Below are 17,936 nucleotides of genomic sequence, written 5' to 3' on the forward strand. Positions count from 1 at the left end.
TTTCTGTATTCCCCACTTTTTTGTAATAGCTTTTTTAGCTGCAGCCAAAAGAATATTCCAGAGATACCCGTCTAATGTTTGCATTGAACATTCAAGCTATTTTAAGGCATGAAGACATTATTTTTAAGGAAAAACATAATGTAATTTTGATGAGTTTAAGGGATAAAATTGACTACAGCGGGACTTTAACAACTTACAAAGTTACAAAAAATTGCGATAGTTGCAGCAGTTTACAAAGTTTACTTGAAATATGATATTGTGGTTGCTTACATACAGTGATATTTTAGTTAAATATAGTAAATTTCATAAACTATTGTAACAATCACAATCATAAACTACAGCAGCATAAACTACCACAATTTTAGTAAACTTTATAAACTATTGCAACTTTTCTCTTACGGGTCTGGTTGCAGCAATGAGGAAACAGGATCTATATGCAGCAGTCTTTATTTATCATAAACTCAAACTTACAGAAATACTCGAGATACTAGGAAATCTCTCACACAGGACAGAACAACCAGGCCAATACAAAATACAAAACACAGGGCTTAAATACACGGGGACCTAATCAAAGAAACCAGACACAGCTGACAAGACTAACGAGACAATGACTGATTAAGTCATGGCAAACCATGGCAACTAAGGAGTGGCGGGAAAAGAACAAATGAACACAGGAAGTCCAAACACAAACAGAACATGTAACATTTTGAAATTGTAGTGAACATTGTACAGTAAGTTGCAACTATAATCATTTTAGTAAAATTCATAAACTATTGTTGCATGACTAGTTAGAACTATAGTAAGCTAGTGTTCCAAGAACACAAGTTGTGATGCTGACTTTCACCAAACATAAACAAATAATCAAAACTGGCTAGAGAGCTAATGAGTAGAGTCATTACGTTGTATGGTATCCTGTGTTTACTTTAACAGGCTTTCGAGGGAACATCACTCTGATTGTTAAGCTCTCCTCCAGGCTATTATTAGTCATATATGAATTCACCCCATATAAATGTCTCCAAATGAAGCTCTGCTATAGTCATAAAATCACATCGCTACAGGGGTTCTCAATAATACACTGACCACACAAGTGAATCAGCACATTAGCCTTTGCGTAAATAAGGCTCATAAATCAGATTTGTTTTTCAAATCCATTCTAGGACTGACTACACTGTCCTTTTACAGCTGATGAAATCTGATCTGTTCATTCATACAGTGTAGTTGATGTCCGGTGCAAACAGTAGCTGACACTGACTGTCTATCATGACACTTCGCTCATATGCATATGCATATAACGGTATGCAGCTGGGTCCAAAAATCACTGACTCAGTCACTCATTCACTATGTAACTACAAGTTAATCTCACATAATCCACAACAGAAAGAATGTAGAGTGATGAAAACATACTTTATTTTAAATAAATAAATGTATTTCTTTAAAGAACTCCAATTTGAACATTCAGACAGACAGATTGCAAACCACATATCAATGTGGTCTGGATCGAGTTTGTAAACAAGTGGTTTTTCTGTTCAGACTTGAAAAAACTAAATAGATTGGAGTTGGAGACAACAAAAAATCTGCATGTCTGTATGGGCTAATGAACATTCTCGGCTTTGGATTTAATAGCTATTCACTGTTTCACTTCAACTATTGTTCATTTTCTTGAGTAAAGCCTCAAATAATCAGAACAGATCTCATAAAACAATAGCTGTAGATCCAAAGAATACAATATGAACTTTGGAGTCATTTATATTTAACTGAAGTATGAAATGTCAATTCCTCCACCACATGTAGTATAAGACAACACAAGCCTTTTTTTCTAAAAGAAACATCTGACTAAAGTTTAAAGCTGCACTTAATTCAGAACGAAATCCATTTATAGCGCGCGAACCAGTAGCATTTGTTTGCCAGACTCAAAACCAGTCTGCCAGAAATTATCAGGACAACGGCTAGTTGTTTACCGCCCGGCTTACTTTGGCAGATTTCTGTCTGTTCAGAAGAATAAACCTAAAATGAAACTTTCTGTAGACTAGCGTCAGACACACCGCCTGTTTCAGTCAATTCAAAAAGGTGTTTGGCCTCTACGTGTTTAGCAAAACACTACGAAGTTAAACAAATTATATGTATAAATAGAAATATCCAATAACCTCTGCTCAAGGAGTGACGTCTACAGTATCAGCTGACAGCGTCAAGGCTCACACCTGTCCAAACCACACAGTCATGCACCAGTGAACAGCAATTAACAATGACATTAATAACCAGTTTAGTCTCAGTTGTAAATGACCCACCCAATATATGTTTCCAGTACAAACTGTCAAACTTCAATGCCAAAATGTCAGCTAGCCCTAAAACAAACCTTTCTTCTCTAATTTGAGCTAAATTGAGGAAGTTAGTAAAAAAAATTCAAATCGCAGAGCTGTCTGCCATTTAACAGATTCATCGCCCACAAACTAATCACTGAAACAAACTACTGTAAGGCGTTTTTGGCTTCTGGATAAACATAATGAATTTAACAACATAGACTGACTCAAAGGAAAATCCGTAGAGGAAGTAAAAAAGACAACCTCCAGTCAACAAAGTCAGTAAAAACAATTTTCAATGAGACGTTAACATGTTTTGTTGGCTGAGGTTTGTGGAAACAACTGTAATGACAATTTAGTTCTTAAATGGGACCTACAATTATGCCCTTTTACAAAGTCTTTGTTTTTGGGCTCTACTAGAATAGATTTTCATGCTTGACTGTTCAAAAAACCTTTATTTTTCACATATTCTCCATTGTTGCAGCACCTCCCTTCCCAGTCTGTCAGTAAGGCTCAGTTTAGTTCCTGTTTCTATGAAGCCCCTCCCCTCTGAAAAGCACAATGTGCTCTGATTGGTCGGTTGGATCAGTGTGTTGTGATTGGTCATCTGCTACAAGTATGTTCGGGAAAATCCACACCCCTTACCATAATCACAAGTTTCAACACACTACTAACTCAACCAGGCCCCCTCCCTTTAATTTTTCATATGCTGTGGGTGGGAATTATTTAAATGAGTTAATATTGTGACGTGTTCTGGAAGAAAACTCAAGACTACAATGAGGCGTTTCAGGGAGTTCAGAAACAGTGACATTGATATAGAAAATAACTGGCTTTGGAGAGACTTTGTGCTTTATAACTTTGCAGAGATTTTCATGCTCAAACAACAACATTACACACATTCGACGGACATTGAAAATGTAAAAAAGCATAATAGGTCTTCATCAACTAGTTCTGCTTCAGCAAAATACTAAAATCAGGCTGAATATCAAATGTAATCATTTTACCATGTGAAGTATGAAAGTGAAGTATTTGCACTTTCATTAGACAAATAACGTTGTAAAATTCTTTAGATATACAAACCTAATCTATCAAATATTGGCTAAATGAACGTTTGTCATCAAACATGATTTTAAACAGATGAAGTGTTGGTGTCTTCCATCTGGGCCCTGGAAGAACATTCCTTTCAAACAAACATAGGCCTAACCATATTCCCAACCCCAATCATTAACTACCCCGAATAGTAACCGACCTTGTAATGAGAACAGCATTGTCGTGATGGGCGATCCCGTTCTCTGGGATACTGTTTCCATCCCCCTGATGAGAAAGAATGGATTTCTGCCATTTACAGAAGCTGTCTAGAGATTTGTCTGCATGGTGGTTTATCTCCAAGTTGAGCTGCAACATAGAACACCAATGTAACATATCAAACTTTGTTTAAGACGACACAATCTGACCCACTGCATTTTGAAATTAAGTCACAATATAACAAAGGATGCTTCAGTTTGCTGAGTTGTTATTTTATATAATATATTATATATATATTATTTGGCTGGTACAATGTGAATTGTAGCTCTAATGACATCATCTTTGTGGTAGTTGGATCTTTTGGTTGGTTTCCCAGTCTGAGAAGAGTTATTTGACTCTTCCGAGAACAAAAAAAACAAAACAAAAAAACATAGTCAAACGCCCTGGCTCTTTCATTAAAGATATTAATGCAAAATCTTTTACAAAGTTTCCCTGTGGGACAATGTCTAGGCATCTCTGTTCGAATAACTTTTATGTTTAAAAGTGGTCTGACGATTCATGATTCCATCTGTCTTGTTCAGGCCAATAAAACAGCAGACTACTGTGAGGTGTGTTTCTAAGCTTCTAAAAATACTCTGAGCTCACACTCATTTAATGCTAATGCAGACAAAAGACAAGAACGAGGAATAGTAATGCATGTGCGTGAGACTAGGGGAGAAAATGTCACCTAGACTAGTCTTGGGAAGTGCTGCTGAAAAACAATGACCTTTTGCAAAACCAAAATGCAGCTGTAAACTGTTTAAATGGTCTGTTTTTGCAGAACAATGCAAAAAAAGTTAAAGGGATATTTCACCCCAAAAATTTTAATTTGGTCATCCTCATGTTATTCCACACCTGTATGACTTTCGTTTTTCTGAAAATAAAATACACAAAAATGAAACTTGTATTGTCGTTTTTTGTCCATACAATGAAAGTCAATGGGGTCCAAAACAACATTAGACCCCATTGATTTTCAGACAGATGAATGTTCTTCCAAATATCATATTTTGTATTCCAAAAAAGAAACTAAGTCATACAGGTTTGGAACAAAATGAGGTTGAGTAAACACTGACAGATTTGACATTTTGGGTGAACTATCCCTTTAAGACTTCTGAATCACATTAGCATTAAAACTTCTCCATCACATTAAAAACACTGACCTGATCTTCTGTCAGAACAATCAGTCGGGTTACAATAATGTTCACAACGTTTCCAAGACTGGCATCACGGTAAAGTTTGGCAACCTGACCTCCAGAAAAGAAGAAAAGACACAAAGTCAGCCAAATGCTGTTCGAGTTCTTCCAATGTTCCCTTAAAAAGGCGTTTGAACACGCATTTGAGACAAAGACGCATGAGAAAAGCAGGACCAAACTTACAATATTCATTACGGACAGGATGTAGTGCTCGATGTCTTTGCGACCGTGGTAGCCAACCATCATTTTGTCCGCCACCACTAGGGTCTCCACAAAGCGTTCAGAACTGACGGACCGGCGCTGGCGATGGCCACCCGTCGAGCTGTCGCTGCCCGGGACTGGGTACGGTGGGTTCTCTTCAGGGTTGGTATCGTAGCAGGGTGTCCTGCTTATTGTGAGGTCTGGAGAAAACAAATATGACTCACATTTTCATCAAAAAATGATTCATTAGCAGTTCAGTTGTTAGTAAAAATGAGGTTCAGCTGAACTTTAGAGTAGATCTTCACTCAACGAGGCTGTTTGCAGAGACTTCCAGCCAAAACCTGAACCACTGACCATCATTTCCTAAACTGCTATCAATAGCTGTTTATGTCACAATGTGGCCAAATGGAGGTTTACCAACCTGAAACACCACAGCTGAACTCCTCGCTTGGCTCTTGTGGAGAGGGAATGGAAGTCTTTTTATAAATAACATGTGGTTGTCCTTCGTGGTTGACATCACTGAAATTTCTGGATATATTTTTTAATGGCTCTATTAAATATTGCTCGTCCTCTGTGGTTATGACACCATGCTTGATAAGAAAAGAGAAAATGATAGGTTACACCAAAAGCACACAGGGAAATCTGTTCATTGACAAGATTTGAAATATTCCATCTGCAATGTCACGGACAAGGTTGTAAAAAAAAAAAAAAGTATTTTAATGGCTGCATCACATGCTTATCATCTATACAAATAGACTCTTTAGATTATACCAGAACGTAGATAATTATAACTCGTATTATTTCAAGTGATTTCATATCATTCAGCATTGCAAGCAAATGCAAAAACATGCCACAATACAAATCAACGAGATAAATCACTCAAAACCACCAATTACATAAAGAACAACACCGTAATTACCTGGACTCGAACCAAAGCACACAGATCTGCGCCCTTGATCACCCCCAATTTAACATAAATTCAAAAAGTGCCTCAGAAATGTGTTTATAGAAAAAGAAGAAGAAAAAAAGCTCTGGCATGTTCTCCAAGTCTGTAAAACTCCACAATGAGACCAATTAAATCTTTACAAAGAAATAGCAAACGCTGCACACGCAAAACAAAAGCACAGTTGATATAAGCCGTATGCTGTGTGATGCACGGCGAAAACTGCTGAGGCATTCAAAGGATTGTTTTTCCATTTTTGGTTTCAATAAAATGACTGAGGCAATGCAGGGATCTCGATTTATTAAGTCAAGTGAGCCAGTACTTTTGGCTGCAACAATAATAATTTAACATCTTAGCATCATTGCAACTGTCTCGTTCTCCATTCTAACTAAAGGGGAATTATGGGGAAAAAGCTAATATCACGAACCTGATAAAGCACAGATGATTGGAATTTCTCAAGGACTACAAGCTAAAACTTTTGTGGATGATTTAATGAAGTGGAACATTAAGTTTGCTTTTACTTTCAGAATGAGTTTTGATCCCAGCCATTGGGAAAGATCAAACTTGCATGAGATCAGTTGTGATGCATGATATTAGATTAATTAACTGGTTGTAGTCATATAGGACTCTTTTATGTGGCCAAAAACGTGAAATGGAAAGATGGATGGCTGGTATGTCTTAAAACAATCTCTAAACTCTATTGACAGCAGATGTGAATGAACATCATGTTTACAAGTGACTTACAACGGAAGTCTATGGGGCAAGACAATAGACCAGAATAAATGTTAAAATATACACGATTTTGAAAGTTTGTCTACAGACAAAACAAAAGTGTTAGCATAAGACTAGTGCAGACGTTTTAACCTTTACAAACACAGGGAACTCAGCCAACAGACCACCAATAAAAAAGGAAAAAAGGAAAAAGAAAGGAAGATTTAACAGCACATCTCTCGGCAATGTCTTTTCTCATAGGCTTTCATAGTAAGTGCATTACTGTGAACACTTTTTGCTTGTTTTTACTAGTTAGCCTGTTTGCGTCAGCAGACAGCCAATGTTGGTAGATGCTGTAACTACATCATTCTGTTTGCAAATTCTATAGAGCCTAAAAGCAGTAACTACACCAACGCTGATTGTGAGAAAAATAGCTTTTTTATATTTTTGATTCCTCGCAAACTAAGTGTAAATGAGCCAAAACAGTCCATCACAGGACAGATCATAATCTAAGAGGCCCGATTTTGGTCAATAACTCCTTTTTGACAAAATGTGCTTTGCTTTTGCAAGTCAATTTAGCAGACGTTTAAACAGTACCCATTTTTTGGTCTCTTAAAGGTAGGGTAGGCAATGTAGGAAAGGCTAGCAATAGCCAGCTAGCTTTAAGATGCATGAGATGTATGAGACCACACCCTCCCTTCAGAGCGTCTCCAAAGCCACGCCTCCTTCAAAACACATGAACGAACATAGCAGCGTCTGCAAAGCCTCACGAGACGAGAGACAGTGTTAAATTACCTCACGTCTCAAAGCACATAACATTACAATAATGAATGTAAACATCTTAGATCTCTGATGTGTACCATCTGACTGCTGCAGATTCATTTCGGCATTGATAGTGTTGACATAGAAACGCATAAATCTGAGTCTGAGGACATGAACAGCTCCGGGTAGAACGTCAAGGGTTGCCATCTTGTAATTACGGTTATGACATGGCGTGAACCCAGCATAAGCTCATCGTTTTGGTTCAGGAGGAACTATAAACACGGCTGCTGTTCGTTTGGGGCGCTCTGTGACTGACGTTTGTCTACAACTCTGCACAGCCTTACTGAACGCGCTGATGACGTGTGAATGGAAATACATTGAACCAACATTTTTTGGTCCTGAGACTTGCACAGAATACGTATGTAATTTCTTTTATATTTAGGATGTGAAGAGTTTCAACCAGTATAATGAAAAGTCTTTATAAAAAATAGCCTACCCTACCTTTAAAGCGTAAAACCGACTTTTATTTTTCAATTTCTAGGTCAGATTAGTAACTCCTGAAAGCCTCTGCTTGTTCTTTAGTAGTCAAAAGCTATAAGTGATTTGCCCACAAAATTGGACCAAAACCGAATGCCCATGAGCAGCAAACAGGTCAGATGCTTCCCGGGGGTCGTGTGGCAGCCAAACCACTGCCATTGAGATGTTTTTAGCAAACTAAGGAACAGAAAATTATTTGCTGTGGTACTCAACCCAACGTCACAAATGCTGCCGAGATCCTGAGGTGAATTGAAACTTGTTTATATCATTATTTTTTTATCTCTTGTGATATCCAACTCAGGGGTTCAGGTAAAACTCTCTACAGGCTTGGCTAAGTACTGATCTCCTGAAACTATAGGTCTGCAGAGTGGTTTAGGGAGAAGGTTTTGTGTTTGCACGCAGACACAGTGACTGCAGGAAATGCCTCAGGACCAGCAGAGCCACTCTAAATTCTCATAGATTTATGCGAGGGTGCTGCTGATACCAGGGTGGAATCCAATATCGAGGCCTGTCCTCCCACATGAACACACCAGTTTAAGGTAATTGCACAGGGCCGGCTCACTTGGGAATTTTCCCCTCAGTCTCTTGTCAAGTTTAAGACACAACATGCACAAATATCTAAGTTCCAATGATGTTGGGGAAGCTACTTTAAATTATGAGTAGCTTGTATCTTGGCAGGCTTCAGTTTTAAAGTATTTAAACTACAGTCAAGCTACCATTTTGGAAAAGTAGATAAAGGTAACTGCGTTAAGGTAGCCGTGTTAAAGCTAAAGGTCACATTTTACTCATGTTGTTCCAAACCTATATGACTTTCTTTGGAAAAAGATGATATTTTGAAAAATGTCTGAATGTTTTTTTATTTGTCCATACAATAGAGGTCAATGGGGTTCAATATTTTTTCAAAATGTTGAAATATTTCTACTTCGAGAAAATGAGAGTCAGCTAATTTCACTGTAGACTCATGTAGACTCAGTAAATGACACAATGAATTAATCATTTTCTTTTCGAAGTGACCATTCAAAATCCCCCCCAAAAATTTGTGCCTCTTTTTATTGCCTGTCTTTTTATTATTTTTATTATTATAACATGCTAAGCTGTTAAGCTGTGTAGCATTAAATGTATTTTAGTTTCCTACAGAAGTTAGTTGTTGGGGCAATTTGAAATGTCACACTAGTTTATATTAGTCAGAGCCATGATCTAACATTTTAATAATCACATCGCATCACAGGAAGCCACGTTTCACAGCAACCGTGTAGTGTGGTTTAGTCAAGCGACGTCAAAGTCCCCTCCAGATGAAATGCTCAGCGTGAGATAGGAATCAGCTGGCAACGGGCTTGCAGGTGCAAGAGGGATTCAAGCCCAATGCAGAGAGACAGCTAAGCTAATATTTTGCTGTCACTCAGCAGTCACTTTAACAGTGAGCAGAAGCAGCCGTGTACACAGAGACAGGGACATAGATAAGAAATCTGGCAGCAACACAGACAACGTGCTTTAAGCTCTCTCTCTCTCTTGTGTTAGTCAAACATGAGGCATGAGTTTCTTGAAGCTGCCTAAGCTTTATTAATGTGATATAGACACGCTGACTCACTTTGGACGCTGGCCTGAAGCTCTGGAGTTAAACTGCTGAGCAAGACATTGACAGGGACAATGAACTACATTTTTCAATGTTAAAATCCTGTCTCCTATCTGAGCTTAATAGGCTTAATAGACAACAAAGAAGCCATTTGTAGGTTGATTCCCAAGAAAGGGAATCAGCTTCCCTGTATAGCAACTGAACCAATGCCGTGAGGGTTGGGCGGGATTATCGATTTGTCCAACAAACAACAGAGTGTTCAGGAAACCTGGTTGACAACAACCTTTACTTTTGCAGAAATTACACACTTCGGCTATAACTATATTTTTGCTACACAGTTATTAAGGTATTCTGAGTCTTTGAAATGCGGTTACTTTTTCTAGGTGTTCTGAGTGCAAAATAAAGCATTTTTGTCAGATGAAGCTCATAAGTTCGATCACTAAAAGTAATAGCACATATTCTCGTGGGTTTAAAAATAACCATTCACAGTAAGGACAGCATATCAGTCACATCAAAAAAAGGCTAAGTCAGCAAATATGGGGCCCTTTGAGGAAGTAAACACTTCAGCTGAAGATCTTTAGATATGTGGGCAATAAAATGCAATGCATATTCCACATGTCATTGGCCAGCATGCTTTCATATCCCTGTGTGAATGTACAATTTCCAATCTGTTCTTTTATGCAGAAAACAGTGTGCCTTTCCTGAGGTATTTTCGAGAAAAACAGCATACTTACCTTCTCATACAGCCAAAAGCATGAAGATTTTCAAAATCTGCTGTACTCACCAAGCCTTTGCAGTTGCTCAATGCCACTTTTGTAGTGCTATATTGATCCAGTAGATATCCAACATAGTGGCAGTTATCGACCACTGAATGCTGCCAGTCTAGTCCGTCTTTGCCCCAGTACTCTACTGTGAAATGTTTAGAAACCAGATTGGGGTTGAGAGTCAGATTCAGGTGAAAGTGCTTGCCGTAGGCGGAGAGTTTGTAAAAAAGCCTGGTCTCAGTGTGGTCCAGCTCAGCCTGGTCCAGTCCACGTCTCCGCCGACCGGGCCTGTAATGCTTCACAGTGTAACTCATGAACTGGCCCCTCTCATCCACCCGCACTGGGACTGTCAGCTGATAGTGCTCCAGCGTCGACAGGAATTCCGCTTTTGGTTTTGGGTAATAAAGTGAAGCAGATAACAGTGAGCAAAACAAAGGAGGGTAATCATGGGAAACCAAAAATCAACAAGCAATTTCAGCACTGTAAGTGGCAGGTGTGTTCAGAGGAAGGTTTAATTGCTCAGAGGTTGATCTATCACAGCTTCTGTGAGTTTCTAAGTGTAATAACTTTGTTTCTGATGTTTCTCCTAAAAATCCTCTAGAGCAGTGTTTCTCAACTGCTAAGTGGGTCGCAAGACCGTTTTGGGTGGGTCGTCGAGTGTGTAGTCAAAGAAACAACAACAAACCATACTTTTATTTTGAAAGGTGTGCGTGAATGCTGTTGACTCTTCTGCAAAGGCTTTGATTTTCTGTCAGACGGAACACGGTTTTCCATTTGACTGTGCGACTGTTCCATTGTTCCGCACTAGACGGGGGCGTTTGACCGTTGTGCTCGTGTCTTTTGCAGTGTCTCGTGCATGACACGATGTACTCAAAACAAGGTGCTTAAGTTAAGAAAAAAGTTAAACCTTAAAGGCCCACTGAAGTGCCTTGGAACGCGCAGCTTTGCATGATGCGTTGACGCAATTTCCACTGAAACAGGAAGCTAAGGCGGGACATATTGAATGGCTCCTCCCCCTTTTCAAATAGCCAATAGCGTTTAGTTTACCTCACAGACTGCAAGTCGTACTTGACAGCACCATGGAAGTGAATCCGAGCACTGATGATACGTTGGATTCAATAGTAGAGGTGTGAATAAAAAAACTTGAACGTTTGAGCAACTGAACACACATCTCCAGCCCATATTGCTCCGTGACGTGTCAACGGTCGCTTTGGCCAGGTGGTATTTATAGCATAGGGGGCGGAGCTTTAGATTCTAGAGAGCATTTGATTGGACAGAAGATGTGACGAGAAGCTGAAGTCCGCAATGATGTCATAAAAATCTGTGATCCATTTTAGCGGAAGTGAGAGACTGTAAGTTTTGAATGCTTATATCTCCTAAATGCAAATTCTGTCATTGTTTTAGAACACACCAGCTTATTCATAACCTTAAGGCTAACATATTCATATTAAAAGCTAAAAAACTTACATTTTGATTTCAGGGGGCCTTTTAAAAAAGTCTCTAGACCTTGAAGGTTCTTTTCCGTTCCACTGACCGGCTTCTTGCATTGTCCTGTTTTACTATTTGAAATATGTCAGGCTATATGTCAGTGTCTGTATTATAATGTTATTTTTGTAACTTGTCAGGGCCAATTCACACAGAATGAGTTTTTGCGGTCAAAATTAAGAGCATACATTGTCAACTACCAAAATTACCAAAAAGTACCAATTAATTACGTAAGTGGTACATCGTTTGTAGGCTGGGAAGGATTTGTATCCAGGTATGTGCTAAAAATTTGGGTCGTGCCATAATGGCCATGGGAAAATGGGGATCCCAAGGCCAAACCAGTTGAGAACCACTGCTTTAGAGAAATAAAAATAGACATAAATGAATGTGGATATTATAGCTAAAGTCATTTGGTCTTTGAAGATTTTGATGAGAAATATCTGAAACTCTGAAATTTGATTGCAGACATCTCTTTAATGTCTCAGTTGTTTCACCTTCACAGCAGTGATATTCAAAGAGACCAAATGGAGACTTTTGTGTTTAGATTTCTCTCCCAGTAATCTCACATGTGTCTCATTTCACATGTCGCCTCTTGTCATTTCAGAGTAGAACAACATTGTCTCAAACTAGGGTAAGATTTGATTAGCTGAAAGTCAGATGTCTCAACTCGTTTTTCATGACATTTCTCTAAAACCTGGTTTCATAGATGGGGCTTAGATTAAGCCAGGATTAAGCCTTAGTTTAATTAGGACATTAAAAAAAAAAAGAGGACATTTAAGTAGCTTTTATAAACATTAAAAACATTACTGGTGTGCATCTTAAGACAAAACAATGGCATTGACATATTTTAAGATATATCAGTGCAAGTTGCTTTCAGTTAAAACAGCTCAAACATGCATTTTAGTCTCAAACTAGGCTTAAACCTTGTCCGTGAAACCGGGAGTAAATGTTTTTCAGGAGCAACACCTGAGATAAAGGTGTTAAGGTGCTAGTTACATCATGCAACAGCAATACAATTTCCCTCTGGACTGGCAAATCTGAGCACAGTTTGAGACATTGTTGAGATATCTTTTGATACTCAAGAAGAATAGTGAGATTACTGAGGGGTTTACTCCAAATGGATTACTCCATTTGCTTTCTATTTTGTCTCACTGGTGTCTAAGAGAAACAAATGACATATTAAAGAGATATTTTACTAATCTGTTCATTTAATAAAGAAACAAATGAGATCTTTTTAATGTCTTATGTGTTTCTACTAGGCATCTCGGCTTCTCTGATTTTTCTCCTGCAGAGTTTTTGGGGAGATCTCAAAAATGTCTCAAAATGAACTCAAATATTGCTCATGAACTTCTTCAAAGATCAAATCATCTGAGTTATTCTACCCACACGTTTGCTGTATGTCAATGATTGTCTCATTTCTCTTCAGGAAGTTTAGGAGAATCACCTGAGACAAGCTTGATACTTTCCATGAAACATAAGTGAGCAATAAAAGTTTCCTCTGGGTAGAGTTTAAAGTGTCCTAATGACATCATTGTAAGCAGAAATGAGTTATGGCTTGTCTGGTGAATTTTCAGAGCTGGTATGATATCAGCTGTTACAGCTACAGTCATCACTTTCTGTTAAACTTACCTTGAGAGTTGTATGAAAGGATCTGAGCTTCAGCAGCGGCCAAGACCAGGCTAAATATCCAAGTCAGCGTCTTCCAAAAAAGTTCCATAATTTAGGGAAGATCTGACATGGGTGTGGGGGTAGGGGGGTCAGAGCAGGCTACAAGTGGATTAAAGCGATATGATCAATCCAGCTTCGCACCATAACATATCCGTGACAAGCATCCTCGACACATTCGAATCTCAGTTCACACTTAATCCCAGGTTTAAAAGTCTTCCTAAAGGTGAAGTCTCTAGGAAGGACTTGTGCCTGCACTTTTGTCAGCCATGAGCAGGGCAAGAGTCCATAAGAACTCTCTTCATGTTATTCCAGAGCAGCAGATCTATATTAGGAGCTTGTCCCGAACGATCCATTTGTTTGCCTGGAAATGAATGAGAGTGGAAAAAACCTTGTCAGTGGAAAATTGCCAGTTTCTAATCTTACAAAATGAAGAAAAGTTTCAACTGTGTCTCATCAAACATCAAGAGCAGATTGCAATTCCGCAGCTGTAACATCTGGACTTGAACAGGTTTGATCACACACACACACACACACACACACACACATAATGGTGAGCTCATAGGTGTTGAGTGGGATGCCGTAACTTCAGGTTATCATTTTCACACCTGCACTTGACTATTAGCTACCCTGCCTGTTTCCGATTTAAGGCATGAAAACCTGTTACAAATAACATGACTGGATGATCAGACTGAAGTTTCACCAGCCGGTTTGAACTGTGCAACATTTGTTGATGTGTAAATGGGACCCACAAGTATTTATTTAATGTACAAAGTATGAAATAAAGTGTCATCTGCACCCGAATGCTGTTAGAGCTGTTAGTGGGCTTTTTTTTTTTTTTTTTTTTGCAGTGTTGCAGTGCTATCGTCTGGTCTCAAGCTGATTTAGTGGATGTATGAAGCCAGTTCTCAAGTTCACACAGGCGTCCTATCAGAGAAACCACAGGTGCGGAACATGATCCGCTAACTACTGACATCCAGAAAGTGCCAAAATATTTTCATTTTGAACAGCGTATTTCTAATTTATTATTTATTTTATTTCTTAAATTGTTATTTCTGACACAAAATTACACTTTTTCAAAGTGTGACTTAAAGGGATAGTTCACCCAAAAAAAATATATTCTGTCAACATTTACTAACGCTCATGTCATTCCAAACCTGTATGCATTTTTTAGAAGATATTTTGAAGAATGTTAACCAAACAGTTTACCAACAGAACAAAGAATGAGACATTTCCAAAACATTTTTTATGTTCCACAGAAGAAAGTCATTCAGTTTTGGAATGACATGAGTCTATCTATCTATCTATCTATCTATCTATCTATCTATCTATCTATCTATCTATCTGTCTGTCTGTCTGTCAATCTATCATAATAAGCACAAGCATGACTGTAGTACAGTAGGCTACCATTGCTAGACTCAGTGTTTTATAGCTCTATGTGATAATAGTAAAGCAGCTCAAGAAGTAACTCACCGGGTGAACATCAAATGCCGGCTTTTCTCTCGAACATCCAGCAGAAGAGTCGTCCAGTTCCAACGGATATATCCTGTATATCACCTCCTTTTGCGTGTATTTCTTACTATCGCAGCAGAAGCGGCAGTTACTGTGCAGACGAACATTCATGAGTTTAATAAAGCGGCTTCCTTCAGACAGCAGCTCGAGTCTAAAACGTGTCTGACCCAGACAGCTGGCAACTGCCCAACACTATTACACTGACCGCTGAAATAAAAACACACAAGCCCAGTCAGAGGACTACAAATGTGCACCAAGGGACTCTATTTGGTTTCTTTTTTATTGCTTGATAAAGTAGTCATTAATGTCGTCGCTTGAGATAAAGCAGTTACAAAGGGTTACTATTAAAAACAGACTCCGTTATATTGACATTTTCTATGCAAACTCCACTGGGAATGCCCAGACTATCCTTCCTGTCTGAAAGACCGTAAGAAATGATAGTTACCGTCTTCATCTTTTTTTTGTTTGTTGTTGAACACATGCAGACAGTAGAAATCTTCACTTGAATCCACTTCAGTGCATTCTTCAGCAAATCTCTCGTTTCGCTTCAAGCCATTCTCTACCTCTCATGCCAACAAATGTAGTTGTGTCCTTGTACAGCACCAAAAAAAATCTCTTCATGAACTCACTGCATCAGCAATGCAATGAAAAAAACTCCATGCACTCATCTCCAAAATATGAAAAAGTTGTTGAATAAGTTTGTGTAACTCAGCAAATGTTTAACTGTTCAAGTTTCCAGCGTGTGTGATGGCTTATTGTTTGGTCTCGTGATCTTTGATTCACCAGAGATGAATAATAACAGTAATGCACATTGGACCGGTGCGCATGCAGGAGACTTGCAGTCTTTAATACTGTGCGCGGATCTGAGCCAGCACTCAAACTCAAACTCAAACTCACACACTGGCAGCGCGAGGACGGAGACTGGGAGGTTCGTACATGACGTCACTGCAGATGTGCCTGCCCGGTGCGCGCGCGCTCATTCGGATAGTCAGGTGAATATAGTGCACGAGAACTTTTCTAATCAGTTAATGATTAACAAACATCTATATGGTTAACATTCAAACCTATCAAGAACACGTCGGAGGAATATAACAAATTTAAGTCAAATTCCAAATCGGAGTCATATTATTCATTTATTTATTTATTTTGCATTACGACATTATTTTCACACACAAATGTTACTGACACTATAGCCTATTCTAATAGTTAGATGTGGGTTAGGTTTGTAAAGTCAAGCCTGGTTCATTTTTGATCGTCGAGGTTGTTTTTATGATGCTATATCGTGATGTTTAATTCGCAATGAATGACAATAAAAGCAAAATCATGATTAACTGAAGTGCAGGTGTCTTCTTTTTCCAGTGGCACACGGAGACATTACATCAAAAATAAATACATGCATATTATTATCATTATTTATATCTATAATATAAAAATATAATATAATAAATAAAGTCTAGTGTTCGGAAGAAAAGGACTGGTGTTTCGTGTGCATTTACTAGCACCGTTGGATATTTGAACGCTGATAGGGAATTGTTGCTTAGTTTGCAGCGACGCCGCGTGGTGACCATGTGACGGTGCAATGATTCACTGGGCGGTCTATGGCTAATAATACACAACTATTATATCAAATAATACGAATTTATAGTCTCAGAAAAAAATAGCATACATTTATGGTTGTTACTATTTGGAGTTCACAGATTAATCTTGCATTTACCTGAAGAACTATCTGAATTTCCTTAAACATATCCTTTTTAGAATGTTTTTAATAGGCTAATTTATTTTTAAACTAAACTGAAGTTTCTTTCTTACTTATTTGTCATGTTTTTATATCATAAATAAGGGAAAGGTTCATTAGGAATGATTCTGCATTATGTGCTCTTTCCACCCCATAGGCCTATATTTTTTTTTACGGTACTTATTCAATGATAGTTTATTAATCATATGAAATTAGTAGGCTACTATGCATATGCGAAATAAAGCATTGAATTTCACATCACCAATTGTGGATAGAATTTAAGAATTGACACTCAGCGGTGCGAGCTCTACTCTAAACAACAAAACCAAAAATGTAGTGGCTTTATAAATAGCACAATAATAAATAATACGAGTTTCCTAGTTAAAAATTGGCCATGAACGCCCTCTCAAGTCGTATTTACCCCTGGGGAGTTCGGGGATAATTTTGATATACCCAACCCATGTTCCCGAGATGGGCAAACATCATTGGGGAGAACGACTGCTGCTGTGACTGCTGTTCTTTACTATTTTTATTTTTCTTCCACAGCAGCTACATCACCTTTTCTTGTCCTTAAAGTACTGCAAGGATAAATATATAATAATATTGTATGTATTATACACAGCAAAAAATAGCCTTGGGTATTTGACTGAAATTCAATAATCGTTAGCAATCGGACTATAGTCAGTGATCGTAGTGAATAAATGGTTTTCAATGAATGAGACGCTAAATATAATTTAGGCTTTAAAAAGATTTTCTCAATAAATAGGCAAGAATAAACCTGGTGTCCTCCATAATCCTGTTCTTTCCGACAACAAAGCACTGGAATGCGACGAACTCGTAATCACGACTTCAGAAGTGGGAAGTAGGAAATTTCCGATTATACAAACGCGCCCCTCCCCACGATCCTCTGACGTAACTCAACGGTCGCAGTGTCTGCGTGGGGGCTTTTTTCATCCTCCTCCTCAGAGAGCAGTTCTCATATCCGCCGAATTTATCCATTCCTGCAGTAAAACACTGATGTGTGTATATGTTTTATTAAATCTATAAAATCGGTAGTGTGTTGTTAATCATTTTATTTTATGCGAAGCAACATAGGAACGTCAGTCACCTAAGTTAAACGACTGTCGCGTCGGCCTTTTCGCGTGATGGAAACGCCTAATCCATTGCATAAAACAAATAACTTCTTTTCCTATAGACCAGGGTTCACCAATCTCGGTCCTGGAGGGCCGATGTCCTGCAGAGTTTTGCTCCAATCCCAATTAAACACACCTGAA

The 17,936-nt window shown here is 38.4% G+C and overlaps 1 protein-coding gene across 2 annotated transcripts in view; it reads right to left on the bottom strand.

Moving 5' to 3' along the window:
- The window catches only part of adamts6 (ADAM metallopeptidase with thrombospondin type 1 motif, 6), an 85,526-nt gene extending 69,778 nt beyond the window's left edge, over window positions 1–15,748 (bottom strand). The window contains exons 1-8 of one of the 2 annotated variants that reach the window (XM_079861868.1): window positions 15,373–15,748; window positions 14,889–15,134; window positions 13,380–13,779; window positions 10,286–10,650; window positions 5,397–5,565; window positions 4,958–5,175; window positions 4,742–4,825; window positions 3,547–3,692 (exon numbers count right to left, since the gene is read on the bottom strand). In XM_079861868.1, the coding sequence (XP_079717994.1) occupies window positions 3,547–3,692; window positions 4,742–4,825; window positions 4,958–5,175; window positions 5,397–5,565; window positions 10,286–10,650; window positions 13,380–13,467 (1,070 nt within the window). In that variant the 5' untranslated portion in view covers window positions 13,468–13,779; window positions 14,889–15,134; window positions 15,373–15,748. Of the gene's footprint in view, window positions 1–3,546; window positions 3,693–4,741; window positions 4,831–4,957; window positions 5,176–5,396; window positions 5,566–10,285; window positions 10,651–13,379; window positions 13,780–14,888; window positions 15,135–15,372 lie in introns of those variants that run through there. The other variant, XM_079861869.1, reaches the window with a different exon arrangement.
- Between the last annotated feature and the right edge of the window lie 2,188 nt (window positions 15,749–17,936).

The sequence above is a fragment of the Squalius cephalus genome (assembly GCF_949319135.1).
Source record: "Squalius cephalus genome assembly, chromosome: 24".
NCBI classification, from domain to species: domain Eukaryota; kingdom Metazoa; phylum Chordata; class Actinopteri; order Cypriniformes; family Leuciscidae; genus Squalius; species Squalius cephalus.